The following is a 16559-nucleotide window of genomic DNA, read 5'->3' on the forward strand; positions in this document are numbered from 1 at the left end:
GGAAAGGGATAGCTGGGTCAAATGGTGTTTCCATTCCCAATTTTCCAAGAAATCTCCATACTGCTTTCCATATTGGCTGCACCATCTTGCAGTCCCACCAGTACTGTTTGAGTGTACCTTTTTCCTTACATCCTCACCAACACTTATTGTTGTTTGTCTTCATAATAGCTGCCATTCTGACTGGAATGAGATGAAATCTTAGAGTGGTTTTGATTTGCATTTCTCTAATTGCTATCGATGATGAATATTTTTTTTCATATATTGTTTGATTGATTATATATCATCATCTGAGAAGTGTTTGTTTATGTCCTTGGCCCATTTATTGATTGGGTTATTTATTTTTTAGAGTTTTAACTTTTTTAGTTATTTATATACCCTAGAGATTAGTGTTCTTTCTGATGTGTGAAGGGTAAAAATTTGCTTCCAAGATGTAGGTTCTCTATTCACCTCACAGATTGTTTCTTTTGCTGAGAAGAAACTTTTTAGTTTGATTCCATCCCATTTATTGATTCTTGGTTTTAATTTTTGCACCAAAGGAGGTCTTATTAATAAAATTGGGGGCCTAATCCCTCATGATGGAGATTAGGGCCTACTTTTTCTTCTATTAGATGCAGGGTCTCTGGTTGCATTCCTAAAACCTTGATCCATTTTGAGTTTTGTGCATGGTGATAGATAGGGGTTTAGTTCATTTTGTTGCATATTTCCGTTTTCCCAGCACCATTTGTTGAAGAGGCTATCTTTTCTCCAATGCATGGTTTTGGCACCTTTGTCTAATAAAAGATAATTGTAATTTTGTGGGTTAGTTTCTGTGTCCTCTATTCTGTACCATTGGTCTACCAGTCTATTTTGGTGCCAATACCATGTTGTTTTGTTACTATTGCTCTGAAGTGTAGTTTAAGGTCTGGTATAGTGATGCCACCTGCTTACTCTTCCTGCTAAGGATTGCTTTAGCTATTCTGGGTCTCTTCTTTTCAAATAAACAAATTTTAATAAATATTTTACATTAAAAATCACTATCATCTTAACAGATGCAGAAAAGGTATTTGATAAAATTCAATATTTCTTCATGAAAAAGTATTGAATAAATTAGGTATAAAAGAATCATTACCTCAACATAATAAAGGCTATGCAGATATGATAAACCTGCAGCCAACATCACACTGAAAGAGGAAATGCTTTCAGCTTTTCCTCAAAGTACAGGAACAAGACAAGGGTGTCTATTCTTACCGTTCTTATTCAATATAGTACTAGATTTGTTTTTAAACCAAATCACTGAGCCACATCCCCAACCCTTTTTGTGTTTTATTTATAGACAGGGTCTCACTGAGTTGCTTAGGACTTTGCTAAGTTGCTAAGGCTGGCTTTGAACTCAAGATCCTTATCCTTCTGTTTCTGCCTCCTAAGCCACTGGAATTACAGGTGTGTGCCACCATGCCCGGCAGTACTGGAAATTTTAATCAGAGAAACTAGGCAAGAGAAAAAAATGATAGGCATACAAATATGAAAGGGGAAAGTCAAATTATCCTGGTTTGTAGGGATAGAAAAATGTAAAGACTCCACCAATAGGCTGTCAGACCTGATAAATTCTGGAAAATAGCAGGATACAAAATCAACAAAGTCAATAGCTTTTCCATTTAAAATATCAAATTTGCTGAGAAATAATCCCATGGATAATAGCTACAAATAAATAATATACCTATGTTTAACCAAGGAAGTAAACACTTCTCCAGTGAAAATTGCAAAATACTGATGAAAGAAATTAAAGATGACACAGAAAGATAGACAGAGCTCCCACATTCAGGGACTGGAAGAATTAATGTCTTTAAAATATCTATTCAACCTGAAGCAATCTACAGATTCAATGCATTCCCCATCAAAATACCAACAAAACTCAGAGACATCACAATACCTGATTTTAAAACATTCTACAATGCTGTGGAAATAAAAACAGCCTGGCATGGGCATAAAAACAGACACAATAGAGATCCCCCAATTAAACACATGCATCTATAACCAAGTGATTCTTGACAAAGGGGTCAAAAATATACGCTAAAGATAGCATTTTCAATAACACTGGGAAGACTGAAAATTTACATGCAGAAGTTTTGATCTTGTCTCTCATCCTGTCGAAAATCAACTCAAAATAGATTTAAGAAACAGAACAACAACAACAACAAAAAAAACCTAAAACAGATAAGACCTGAGACTCTGAAAGTACTAAAAGAAAATGTGGAGAAATAGTTCATGACATTGGTACAGCTGATTATTTTCTGGACACGACCCCCAAAGCACTGGAAACAGAAGCAGAATTCGACAGGATTATATAAAGCTCAAAAGCTTCTGAACAACAAAGACAACATTTATCAACAGAGCAAAAAGACAACCTACAGAATGGGAGAAAATATTTGCCAACTATTCACCTGACAGAGGGTTAATATCCTGACTATGTAAAGAACTCAAAGAGCTTAAAAAATACCTAATTCAATTTAAAAATGGGTAAATGATCTGAATAGACACTTCTCAAAAGAATACAAGTGGACAACAAATATGAAAAAAGTGCTCAATAGCTTTAGCCAGAAGGGAAATGCAAATCAAAACTACGAGATACCACCTCACTATAATTAGAGTAGCTATTATCAAAAATAAAATACAAACAACAAATGCTGGCATAGATGTGGAGAAAAAGGAACTCTTATTTGTTGTTAGTGGGAATATAAATTAGCACAGTCTTTATGGAAAACAGTACAGTGATTGTTTAAAAACTAAAAGTAGATCTCCCATATGATCCATCGAGGCCACTTCTAGGTATCCCAAGGAAATGAAATCAACATACCCAAATACCTGCACATCCACTTTTATTGAGGCACTATTCACAAGAGCTAAGGTAGGAAATTGGCCTAGTATCCATCATCAGATGAATGGATAAGGAAAATGTGGTGTATGTACACTGTGGAATAGGATTCAGTCATTAGGATGAAATTCTGCCATTTGCAGCAAAATGGCACACAGAATGACATGTACCACATGTTCTCTCTTATACGTGGAAGCTTAAAAAAAAACGAATATGGGGGGAGGGTGGATAAAGAGAAGGTGGACTTGTTCAGTGCATGTAAGCACATGCATGAAACCACACTGAACTCCATTAATATGAACAATAGGTGTTAACCAAAAATAAAATTAAAAAAAAAAAGTTGTACTTGACGTTCATATCCCTAGCTCGATTTAAAAAAGGAAAATTAAGAATTTTAAGGCAATGACAGCAAAGCACTCAACCAAGTATAGGGTTGGTTCTACATATGGCACCCTGTGTAGCTATCCAGATCTTGGGCGCAGTAGGCCACCCTGCCTGGGGACCCCAGGGCTGTTTGAAGGTTAAATGAAACCTGTGTAGAGTGTGCCTGGCCGCCCCAGAGCCAGCCTTAAATGCTGGGCCTTGCTGAGGGAGAGTAGCTAGTTTTCAGTCTACTATTTCCCTTTACAAGGGCTCTTTCCCTGAAAATTTCCAGCTGAATTCATAGTAAAAGTGGTTCTTGAAAAAAATCCCTGGTTATTTCAAAAAAATCCATCCCACAGGACCCAAGCTCCTATAGGCAAAGGAACTCAAGGATCCATACAGCGGAACATGGCTGCAGAGACAGAAACCTGCACTCTCCCCATCAGGGAGGGAACTCCCAGGCTGGCTTTTATATGAGGCTGACTCAGAAAGATGTTTACAGGGAAATTAGGAGAAGGAACAGCCAGCCAGCCCTCTGCTCGTCTGACACCACATTGCATGCAGGGTCTGAGCAAACACCGCTGTGTCTCCTGGCTGCATGCCTCGCTGTCCCCAGCTCCCACACCATATGCCTCTGTGCCACCTTCTCAGCAGAAGGACAGACAGTGAGACAGAAGGGCCTGGCCCAAAGGAGAATGGTGGGCACACAGGGAAAGTGTGACAGAGGCCACGGGGAGTACAGGCAAGTAATGAAGCTACCCGAGAGACCAGAACAGGGTGGGCTGGTTATGTTTCTACAGTAAACAAGGCTGCTCTCAGATTTGAGAGTTGGTCTTTTGAATATCTTATACGAGGGCTTCTCAACTGCAACACTATGAACATTTGGGGTGAGACAATTCTTCACTGTGGTGGTTATCCTGTGTGTTGTAGGAGATATAGAAGCATCCCTGACCTCTACCCACAAGTGCCAGTCACACCTACAGACAATGCCAAAGGTTCTCTAGGAGATGAAATTGCCCCTGGCTGAGAGCTGCTAGGCTATATGACCCTCATGTACTCAGAGAAAAATGGTAAGAATAGAAGGGAAGTATAACCTGGCCTCCACCTTCACCCATCCCTCCCCATCCTACTCTGCCTTGGAGGGCGAGAACTCAAGTAGAGATGTGACCTTGGCACTCGCTTCCTTAATCCTGTTCTAAGACCTCCTATCTTGGCCCTTGGGGGTCAAGCTTGAATGCAGCAGGTTGATACCAAGGAACAAGTCATCCATTCCTCCTTCTGCATGGCTGTCACTTGGATCTACAGCAGGGCTCTGCGCTCCCATCACAGAATGCACGCTTCACTCATCTGTCAGTTATTTCCGGCATGTGCCAGGTACTGTTGTGAATGCTCCAGAGGTATCCAAGAACTGAGAGACCCTCGTCCTTGGAAACAGAAGGGCCATAAACATAACACATCCATTCTGCTGTATACTGAGGTGAAAAGTAGATCTGGAAAAACGATGAGCATCCAGCAGGTGGAGGCAGAGGGGGCTGCAACTCCAGGTAGGTTATCAGGGAAGATTCACTAGAGAGCAGGCCTGAAGAGGAGGAGGGAAGTTTTTGTTCAGATTCTTGAGGTCAGTGTTCCAGGCAGAGGGAGCAGCCTGGGAATGCAGAGAGGGGAAGGTGTGAGCCAACTTGACCTGACAAGGAGGAGCCAGAGCAAGAAGGTGGCCACTGTAAAACCTTCAGCCTTTTGAGGAAAAAATGGGGAATCATCACAGAGTTTTGATGAGAGGAATAACGAGATCTGACTCATGAAAACTTGGAACAGTCCTTGTAGCTGCTGTGCAGAGAACAATGGTCAAAGCAGAAACACAAATTTTAAAGCAACTGCAGTAATCAGTGTCAGAGATGATGGTAGCCCAGGCAAGGACTGGGCAGTAGAGATGGTGACAAGTCTAAGGAGGAAAATCTTCTGTCCAGGGGGCTTCAGCCTCTAACTTTAGCTTAGTGATCAGCTTAATGCAGGATCTCTCTGACAGGAGTTTAGTTTTAGACACAGCAACAGTAAATATGCATTTGTAATTAAAACAACCCTCTCCCCCAAATAAAATGTACTAATCACTAGAGCAGGCACTTTAGAACGGCTTACCCACTTCCTAGGAACTTCCTAGGAACTTGGTAGGTGCTTAATATTTACCAAATGGATAAATAATACATCTTATGCTGTGTGACTAACTAGTGTATTCCTTTAGACATACTCATTTATAACCATTAACTCAAAATATTTAATCATCATAGAATTTATCACCATAGAAGTCATTTTGGTCGACTTGCCTTAAGGATTATTTTTGGCTTCTCTTGCCACTACCATAAATCATTTTAAGCTACATTATTTTACCCCGCTGAGCCATTAGCTTCTAAAATGATCAGATTCAAAATGCACCATTAGTAAGCTTGGTGAGATATGAATGAGAGCCCTAAGTTTACACTTAGCTCGATGCTAATGACCCTAAGCTTCTTTCTACTCATCTATAAGGTGATAAGAGTTCTCGCTGACAGCCAATCTCTCTTCCAGCTTGGAAATTCCAGAATTTGATATTCACTGAAACATGTATTGGCAATCCAATATCCTAGACATCTGAAATCCTTTGGTACCAGGTGCATTTTAGAATTTAGAGAAGTTTGGACTTTGAAATTATGTCTACTGGAATCTGAGATAACACCTCGAATCAAACATTTCTGTAGAAATTACCTATGGAAAATTCACATGTATAAGACACCAGCTTTATAACTGTTCAGGTCGGGTTTTGCTAATAAATTTTTATTTGTCAGCAAAATTTTTATTCTAAACTGTTTCACTTTCAGAATTGCAGGTACAAGATCCTCAATGTTATAGTTTGGATATGAAATGTCCCCCAGAGGCTCATGTATTGAAGGCTTGGTCCCTAGTGGTGGCACTGTTTGGAAGTGGTAGAATCTAAAGGAGGTGGTGCCTTGTTGGAAGAAGGAAGCCACTCAGGGTGTGCCCTAGAAGCATGCATCTTGTCCCCGGCTCCTTCCTCTCTTTGCATCCAGATTCTATGGAATGAGCAGCTTTCCTCCTCCATGATGTTTCCTCGCCATGATGTTTCCTCGCCATGATGTTCTGCCTCACTTTAGGTCAGAAATAATGGTTCTGAGTGTTAGTGGACTGATATCTCTGTAAGTCAAAATAAAATTTTCCCTCTTTTTAAATTGTCATTCTCAGATATTTTGTCAGTGCAGAAAGCTAACACACTACATGAATTAGGTTGTTGATTCATCGTGTACAATTGGTACTAGAGAAAATTTGAACACAAAAAAATCTAGTAACTCACAAAAGATGTCCAAGTCGCTGGTGTAACTAAAACACTATAATTCCCTTGATTGAGGAATGGTCTTCCTGATTATGTGAAGGGACATTTTCTTTGAATAAGCTGTAGGCTGGGGAGGAAGGAGCCCTAAGAATCAATCCTGGCCTTAACTGATTCTTGTTGATGTGAATGTGACCCGACTCTAAACTGATTTCACCCTCAATCTAAAGTAGGGTTAATTGTTTTCACTGGAAGTCAAATGTCTTAATTAGCTCAAGCTTGACTACAAAGATGTAAGAGAAATAATAGTGTCTCTTATAATTAAGCTGAATTATTTTTTTCTGAGCTTAGTATGTATTGCCGTTCATTTAAAAATCATTCTCTCCATGTCTAACAAGTTATTAGAAAATGCAAATGTATGCAAACCTTACATTAAAAAAACTTGGAAATTGCCAGATTAATTTTATAGGTTTACAAGTCTACAGGAGAAGCAATGGAAGTCTTTACAGGTAGCACACTGTGCTTATCACATTACACTTGATTTCTAAATGCTGGTAAGTACTGGCTTCTACATTTTAATTTTTTTTAATTTAACAAACACAGATAATTATTAGTACCAAGTCATGAGTATTGGGATATGACCCTAATTCTGTTGCTAAATTTGTTTAGAAAGCCATTTGAGCAAACTAAGAAATCACTGTATCTCCATGGAAATGAATTCAACAGTCATTGTTACACAAACAACAAAAATATGAAAGCAAGCTCATGTATATGGAGAAGTTCTTGTAAAACCATTCATACATGTAGGTTCATGTTCAAACTGAAAGCCTAGATGTTCTAACATTTTCTTGCCTGGATTTGCTCCTTTCAAATGTACTTCATTTCCACTCTAAACAAAAAGTAGATAGAACAGAGGGTCAAGATTTCCTTCAGGGTGTGATAAACTACCCCAAACATCTGTCCACTCCATTCTTTCTGTTCTGTCCTTTCTGCACCCTGTTTTCTTCCCTCTTCTTTAACCCCACACTAAAAGGCATGCCGAAAGGGTCAAGGCCCTGGCTGAGGGATCAAGGGTGTGGTACCTGTCTAGGCCAGAACACCGTTTACCTCTTCATTACCTCTGATCTCCTCCTCAGATCCTACATGCTTTAAGTCCCACACCTGTTTGGGGACTCCTGCCTCACTGTGGTCTTGGGACACATCTCCATGTGTTCTAGAGGTCCTACCCTTGTCCCTGGAGAGCTGGTTCAGTGATCACAACAGGAGGCCTATTCAGAGACTCTCTTGGGGTTTCAGCTGTGCAAAAGCAGCTTCCAAACACAACAGCCTCCTTGCCTTCCTTAGCGTGAGGTTGGCACCGAGCTCTGGCTCAAGATCTGCACAGCTCAGGTCATGAAGGCTGGAGAACTCCGAGTTGGGGTGATGGGTGGGTTGGATTTGGTTTTTACCAACACTTCAGTCAGGAGCCTCTTGTTCTTTTCACTTGAGATGTGTATGGTTTTTCCACTGAGAGCTGGAATGGACACCAGCATCTCCATTAAAGTTCATGGTCCATAGGAGACTTGTGTGACAGAGCTCCCAAAGTAGGTCATCCCAGGCACCATGCTGGGGGGGGGGGTGTGTTTAAATGGGTGCTATGTGGATAAAATTTATTTCAATAATTAAAACTTGAATGAGCCAAAAAAGTACATTAAGCCCATGTTTTACAGATACTATTACCATTAATTACCATAAGAAGTTTTATTAAAAAGATGCATTAACATCAGTTTAAAAACTAGACAAAAGTATCAGCTAGGAGCAGCAATTCTTTTTTTCTTCCTTTAAGTCCTTTATTAGCATATACTAACATACTATTTCTTGGGGTAGAGGTGTTGAATTTTTAAGTTCAGTTATGCTCTTTCGTAACACTTTGGACTTCCTAGGCTATATGCTATGACAGTTGTAACAGAAACTATTGGTCCCAGCAAAGATGTCTGAAAATACTCAACTTAGTTTTGTCATTACAACAACAACAACAACAAAAAAGGATAATAGAAAATGATTGGTGCTATATGCCCATGTATACAAATAATATAACATAAAACCTAGTGTTTTAATAAATGTTAATGATGTAAGTGTCTGAGCACAAATCTCACAAATTTTACTTTGAATTTTCTTTTTTTTTAATTTAGTCAATATTATTCCCTATTTTTTTATTGGTTGTTCAAAACATTACAAAGCTCATGACATATCATCTTTCATACATTTGATTCAAGTGAGTTACGAATTCCCATTTTTACCCCAAATACAAATTGCAGACTCACATCAGTTACATATTCACAATTTTTACATAATGCCATATTAGTGACTGTTGTATTCTGCTGCCTTGCCTATCCCCTACTATCCCCCCTCTCCTCCCCTCCCATCTTCCCTCTCTACCTCTTCTGCTGTTGTTCAATTCTCTCCCTTGTTTCCCCCCCTTTCCTCTCACAACCTCTTATATGTAATTTTGTGTTACATTGAGGGTCTCCTACCATTTCCATATGCTTTCCCTTCTCTCTCCCTTTCTCTCCCCCCACTCATCTCTGTTTAATGTTAATATTTTCCTCATGCTCTTCCTCCCTGTTCTGTTCTTAGTTGCTCTCTTTATATCAAAGAACACATTTGGCATTTGTTTTTTAAGGATTGGCTAGCTTCGCTTAGCATAATCTGTTCTAATGCCATCCATTTCCCTGCAAATTCTATGATTTTGTCATTTTTTAGTGCTACTTAATACTCCATTGTGTATAGATGCCACATTTGTTTTTATCCATTCATCTATTGAAGGGCATCTAGGTTGGTTCCACAGTCTAGCTATTGTGAATTGTGGCGCTATGATCATTGATGTGGCAGTATCCCTACAGTATGAAGGAGCAGCAATTCTAAAACTTAAGAAGACGGCTGGACACTCAGTGATCTATGAGGCTGCGTTCTGAGCAGTCCCCATCCCGACTCTCCTGGGAGCTCCTTCCCACTCCCCACCCCACTTACGATTCCCTTGGGCTTGAACAGGAACATAATCTACATCTTTAAAAGCAGAGTCCATTTCTCCTCCTGAAATATAGGCTACTGTCCCATTAGCCATTCATGTAATAGGCATAGTAGTCCCTCCCCAATGTACCTCAAGCCCAGGTACCATCCCACAGGATGCAGGCTTATTTCAAGTTCCACCTGTTCACCATGCACCATCCAGAACTACTTTGATCCTGTAAAGGCAGGTGTGTGGGAATCTGCTGACGGGGATACAAGATGGAAGATATCCCTAACTATCCTCTTTTGACGTGGGAAACAGGAGTTGGCCATGGGGTTGATTGTGTGTGATCAATACAAACCCTCATTACATAGTTGCTCATTTAGAACCAGTTCCTAAACTGGCCTTTGAGAGTCATGGTCAAGGACTTCATATCAGATTAAAAAAAATTATAGCAGGGTGAATTAATAATGGCTTCTGTCCTGATCCCTGTGCTTTAAATTTTACACATTAATTATAAGATATGATTTTTGAAAGAGGTGAACAAAGTGATAATGATATCATTGCCAAAAGGAAGTCATTATTTCAAGTCAAGTCTATGCTCTCCCAATATTTAGCCAGTTTATGGTCAACCATCCTATCTAGCAAGTTAACTCATCAGTTATCTGAGGAAATGTTTTGGTTTTAGTTATACTGAAGGATATGTCAAGAAGGTTCAAGGTCAAAACATTTTGACTGCTTTATTTATTGTTTTTCCAAATATTGCTGCTACAGGGATTTGCTTGTTCATATCTATTTGAAATATTTTTCTAAATATTTTTTTAAGTTACACTGAATCATGCTCTGGACAGAGAACTTAAGGACTTTCATCCGATCTCTCCTTGTCCATACACCAAAGTAAACCTCAAATTCTACAGGTTCCTATGCACCCACTGCGACTTGTATCCAGAGATAGATCCACACCAGGGTTCTGAGCCTCTCTGGGAAGGAACAGTCCAATCTCTATAAGAGCCGACTGTCAAGACACTTTCTTTCATTTAATGGTTATATAAAGAAGCTGGCCTCGCGGTAACAAACAGGAAGTACAATGTCCAGCTCACTTCCCAGATGCTCAATTTTTAAGAAAGCTTGATTGAAAACACTATTTAAGGAGGATGGCCAGAGGGATGTGCAGTCCCTTCTTTCTTCTCTCAGTCCTCTGAAATCTACCCCAGGCAGCAGAGAGTGGGGCACATGGCCACAAGACGTGGCCTACAGAACATGTGTGGCAGCACCATCATCAGCCCACGTACAGACTTTGTGATAAAGATCCATGAAGAATAACTCATTTCAGGCTTTCTAGAGACTGTGAACCTCCATGTCAAGGATCCTTACTAAGGAGACTCTCATGAAATTTCTCTCTGATCTCAACAGGAAGTGATTCCCCATCACTTGAAGAATACTGACGTTTTCATCTCGTGGATCCTAGGTCTCATGGTACTGAGCACTCCTCACTCAGCACTGGCTATAGGAGCCTGGGGTCAGGTCTGGGGACCATCTGTGCTTAGAATATTAACGTTGCTGTGACTGTGTCTTATCTTTCCTATTTGCATTTTCTACTTTACTATCTCTGAGCTTCAAATTCTTTATCTATGAAAAGGTAATAGGCCTACCCTGAGAGTGCAAAAATGTGTATGAGCTGCTTGGTATTCTACACACACACTCCGTATGTTGGAATTACAGCTACCCCTTACAGAGTGCTGACTATGCATCATGATTTATCCCCAGCACTGTGTAAGTATATTTAATCCTCATGAAACTCTGAGTTCCCTGCTAATATTACACTCATTTATGAGGAAGCACAGGCCCAAAGATGTTAAGAAATCTGACCGAGGTCTCAAATCATGAGTTAAAATTTGGACTTTAACCCAGGCCCCCTAACTCTGAGCTCATGTTCTAGACTTCTACTAAACTAGTAGCCAGTTCTAAACTGGCTACTAGTTCAAAGCTATTTTTTAAGAATATTTTCCTTGTCCCATTTTTCCTATTATTCATTTCTGTTTTCAGAGACTGAGAAAAGTCACATCTAGGGTGACCAACTTGTCCAGCACTTCTTAGTTTGATCACTGAAAACTACCTCCTGCATATACAGACAACTTTGTGCCACTTAGGAAAAAGGATGTCCACTTATTTTTAATGTATTGCTGGTCTTATTCAATATATTTACATAAACTTCCTTAATCCTTTATAGAATAAGGTGAGGTACAGAGAAATACAGAATTTCACATTATATTTGATGCCTCTTGAACGTAAATAAAGAACTTTGCATTGTGTTGAACACTCAGAGTCACAGATAAGCATTCATACATATATTACCTTTGTATCCTTGTTCTGTCTCCCTGAGATCAATTTTGGTTATTGGTTTGAAATCAGTATCCCATAATCGTATACAACCATCTCGCCCACCAGTGGCAAAGCCTTCTTCACAAGCATACATGCTAAATATTCCAGCCTGTTGATTAATAGATAATGCTGCAATCATTATAGTTGTCACACTTGAATCTTGATTTAAAAACACAAGAGCAAAACAAAAAATAAAACAGCTTGTTCTCTACTGAAATTCTCACAATAGACCAAGTAGCCATTTGTAACAGTCTTCATCTCAGCTAAATTAAAAAAACAACAACAAGAAAACAATCAACAGAGTAGCGGTGCATGTCTGTAATCCCAGTTACTCAGGAGGCTGAGGCCAGAGGATCACAAGTGTGAAGCCAGCCTGGGCAACTTAATGAGACCCAGTCACAGAATAAAAAGGGCTGGATATGTAGCTCACTGCTTGCCCAGCATGTGTGAGGCCCTGGGTTCACTCTCCAGTACTGCAATGATTGTAACCATTGCCCCAAGTACTTCTAGTGCTCCTTAACCATTTCTAAATTGATCACAGATTGTATTTTTTAAAAAGCAACGTTTTAGGGACCCAATGGATCTGCCTACATTTTAGGAACCTGTGACACTAATGCAGGGGCCAACACCCAGTACCTCAATGGAGTGAGGAAGGTCTAGTTCACCAACTAGCATGAAAGCAAGAGCTGCCTATGGCCTTCCTAGTCCAACCATGGGCCACAGAGCAGCAGCAGCAGCATCCCAGATCCACTGGGACAGAATCAGTTATTATGAAATATTTTTTTCTCTTCGATGAACAGAAAAACTTTGGGAAATCTTCATGAACACTTCAGGAGTATTCGACAGAATGGTTGAAATACAGGAATATGTGTCTTAACTGATTAAGTCATTTCCAAATTTCCACGTGGTAATACTCACACTGTGTGCTCCTTGAATGGTGCGGACTAAGTTGAGCCCTTTCCAGACGTAGATGTCACCATTTAAAGCACCAGAGTAGGTGACGTCTTCTTTGGCACATGCAAGGCAAAGGATGGTCTGAAGATCCCCCGTTTTGCCAAATATCCCTCTTTTTGCAGTTAGGGCATTTCCACATAGTGTCCAAAACTAGCAAGTAAGAGATAAAATAAGTGGATCTAAAATAGAGTACTCTGATGTGCTGCGTTACTGGTATTTTTGTGTCAGTGCATATTACATAATTTACTATATCTGAATTAGGCACAGATTATTTCATAGTGACAGCAAAGAAAACATTTCAGCCTACCTCTAGGTCAATGAGAAAACCTGGTAATAATAATTTTTAAACTTTCAATGTTCCAAAATTTCAAAACTTTGCATAATATTTAATAGCAATATGATAGAAAATGCCAATGTTCTCAAACTTGGAATAAAGTAGATGAAGGCTGGTGTTGTGGCTCAGTGGCAGAGAATTGCCTTTGCACATGTGAGGCACTGGGTTCGATCCTCAGCACCACATAAAAATAAATAAACAAAATAAAGATTTAATAAATAAATAAATAAATAAAGTAGATGAATCTCTTGAAATCAGCATGCTATAGTGACACGACCATATCAATGTTTATAGCAGCTCAATAGCTAAGCTATTGTGCCCTTCAACAGATCAATGGATAAAGAAAAGGTGATACATTTACACAATGGAATATTACTCAGCTACAAAGAAGAATGAAACTATGGCTTTGCTGGTAAATGGATACAACTGGCGACTATCATGCTATGTGAAATCAGCCAATCCCCCCAAACCAAAGGCTGAATGTTCTCTCTGATTTGCAGATGCTAACTCACAATGAGTCGGGGGTGGGGGGAAGAATAGAAATTGACTGAATTAGAAAAAGGTAAATGAAGGGAAGGAAGGGGTATGGGAATAGCAAAGACAGTAGAATGAATTGGACATAACTTTCCTCTGTTCTTATATGAATACACAACCTGTGTAATGCCACAACATGTACAACCACAAAAAATGGGAAGTTATAGTCCATGGATGCATGATATATCAAAATACATTTTATTGTCATTTTTAACTAAAAGGAACAAATACATTTTTTTTTAAAGTAGATGAATCAGGCTGGGTGTGGTGGAACAGTCCTATAATCCCAGTTGTTGAGGAGGCTGAGGAGGGAGGACCGAGAGTTCAAAGGCAGCCTCAGCAATGGCAAGGCACTAAGCAACTCAGTGAGACCCTGTCTCTAAATAAAATACCAAATAGGGCTGGGGATGTGGCTTAGTGGTTGAGTGACCCCAAGTTCAATCCTGGTACTCCCCCCCAAAAGGGGAGATGAATCATGTCTTTACCTTTTTGTCAAATGATAAAACTAGTTGTTATGATTTAGATAGGATGTGTCCGCCAAGAGCTCATGTGTGAGAAAATGTAAGAATGTTCAGAGGTGAAGTGATTAGGTTATGAGAGCCATCACCTAATTAGTGGATTAATCCACTGTTGTGGATTAACTGGGTGTAGACAGGTTGTGGCTAGAGGCGTATGTAGGTCACTCGAGGTATGCCTTTCCCATTTATATTTTGTTCCTGGTGAGCAGAGCTCTCTCTGCTTCCTGGTTGCCATGTCCTGGGCTGCTTCCCCTTCCCAGGCCTTTCCACCATGATGTTCTGCCTCACCTCAGGCCTAGAGCAATGGAGTCAACCCTTCATGGACTAAACCTCTGAAACCACGAGCCAACAAACTTTTCCTCCTCTTAAGTTGTCAGGTCTTTTGGTCACAGTGACCCAAAAAAAAAAAAAAAACTGACTCAACCATTAGGTATGTTAGTATGGGTTTATTGCAGTGAGGTTTAGAAATAAATAATTTTCCTTTTAATATTTATTTGTAAGTTCCAATAAGCCTATGATATATTGCCCAGGCATTTTTAATGTGTATATATATTTAGAAATAATTGCTTTCTAACTAAAAGCTTTACACCTCTATACTGTAGAAATATGTTTCTAAATATGAGTGATATTTCCATATAGTCAAAGGATTGAATAGGTTTTTCCATTTTAGTTGCACAATTCAAGGGAGGACCATTACCATTAGGGACACTCATAATTACACAGAAATCCAACACTTTTCTTTGATATAGTTTTGAAATATGAAGTGGTATAATTTCACTGCCATTTACATAGCACCTCACAGTTTATAAAAGTTTCTCCACATGCTATTTGATCTCCTAAAGAACAGAAGTGTTTCATAATAACTCAATATGCTTGAGAACTGGCCAAAGACAGATTCAACTACTGTCCACATTTGGCAGTGAGGGAAAGGAGGCATCAGTGACTAGGCAAAGGCACAGGTAAATGGGGGTCATACACGAGGAACCAACGAAATCTTGATATTTACTCTGAGATCTGTAAGTCAAATGAAAATGTATATATGGAAAAAAAGAATGGGAATTTTAAGACAGCATATTCAGATTATGCACAAGGAACAAGGAAATTCAAAGCTAGAGGAACCCCTGAGTTACATTAAATGGAATGAACAAGGATAGGATTCAGCTCAGTGGAGAGGAAGAAATCACATCAGGCTCAGGAGGACCGGATCAGACACCTCCCAGTGACAGCAGTGTGTGAGAAAGGAAAAAAAAATTCAGTGACAACCCTAATACTATGTGCTTTCAGGAGAGAAAAAGGGTGGTCCCCTGGTGTAGTTGGGTACACGAGGAGGCAGTCTGGGGACGACTGCACCATTGGTAGCATGGTGGGGACTGTGGCAGCCCTGGAGGAAGTGGGAAGAGAAGTAGGTATGCAGCTATGGGGAGCATCTCAGGATGCGGGAGGAGCGCCATTCATTTCTTTAGGTGGTGTTATTTTTGTGAAAAGGTGCTGAAGTGTACATCGAAAGAATAAAAACATTCAGGAAAAGGCTAGTTAGGTATAAGCTAAGTTGAGGTTTTAACTCTGAATTTGTACAATTGGACACAAATTATTACTGTTAATACAAATATGACAAAGAACTTGCTTCATGGAGATGCCCAGGGCAGGTGTTTTCCTTTCTCATGTCTCCTCATGCAGGAGGATTAAACAGAGTATTTTGTCCTTTGACTTGAGATGTGCACTGTCAGCTTCAGTTAATTATTTTTTTGATGGACAGCTACACGCATACAAAAAAAGACCAACACCCTCAGATGTGATCATATAAAGGTTTTCTGATAAAACAATCACCCAGTCAGTAGGTGTAATGACATGAAACATTCTGAATAAATCAAAGGGTTCTCTTAAAAGGCATATGTAGATATAATGCCAGATGATTTTCTGCAGAGAATGGAAAATACCCAAGATATTATCTTTTCTGGAGACCATTTTCTATTTGGAAAAGAGTAGCATTGGCATCATTAAATCCCCATCTAATGGAGAGACATTGTTTATCTTCTCCAATCTCCATTCACAAATTGCAATGCAAATTTTGTTAGAAGTGGCAGGTGTCTCAGAGTTCATCAAGCCCTAGGTAGTCCCCCAGGCTTCCGAGGTCTACAACTAGAAATTGGAGAAGGCTCAACAGTATGCACAGACCTGTAGGCTCATTTGCTGTAAAACCAGTGAAGCAGATGATGCTCAACTGTTACTGTTTTACAAGCATTCGTTTCAGATAATTGTAATTTGCCTGTTTGCCAAACACAGAACTTACAAAACCAGGAAGGATTTTTACCCTA

The 16559-nt window shown here is 39.6% G+C and overlaps 1 protein-coding gene across 1 annotated transcript in view; it reads right to left on the reverse strand.

The window, feature by feature from the left end:
• The window catches only part of EML6 (EMAP like 6), a 260325-nt gene that overhangs the window by 127698 nt on the left and 116068 nt on the right, over positions 1-16559 (reverse strand). The window contains exons 6-7 of the mRNA XM_081264735.1: positions 12823-13008; positions 11878-12013 (exon numbers count right to left, since the gene is read on the reverse strand). Coding sequence (XP_081120861.1) covers positions 11878-12013; positions 12823-13008 — 322 coding nt within the window. The remainder of the gene's footprint in view (positions 1-11877; positions 12014-12822; positions 13009-16559) is intronic.

This window comes from Spermophilus citellus (assembly GCF_964194105.1).
Source record: "Spermophilus citellus genome assembly, chromosome: 13".
Taxonomy (NCBI): Eukaryota; Metazoa; Chordata; class Mammalia; order Rodentia; family Sciuridae; genus Spermophilus; species Spermophilus citellus.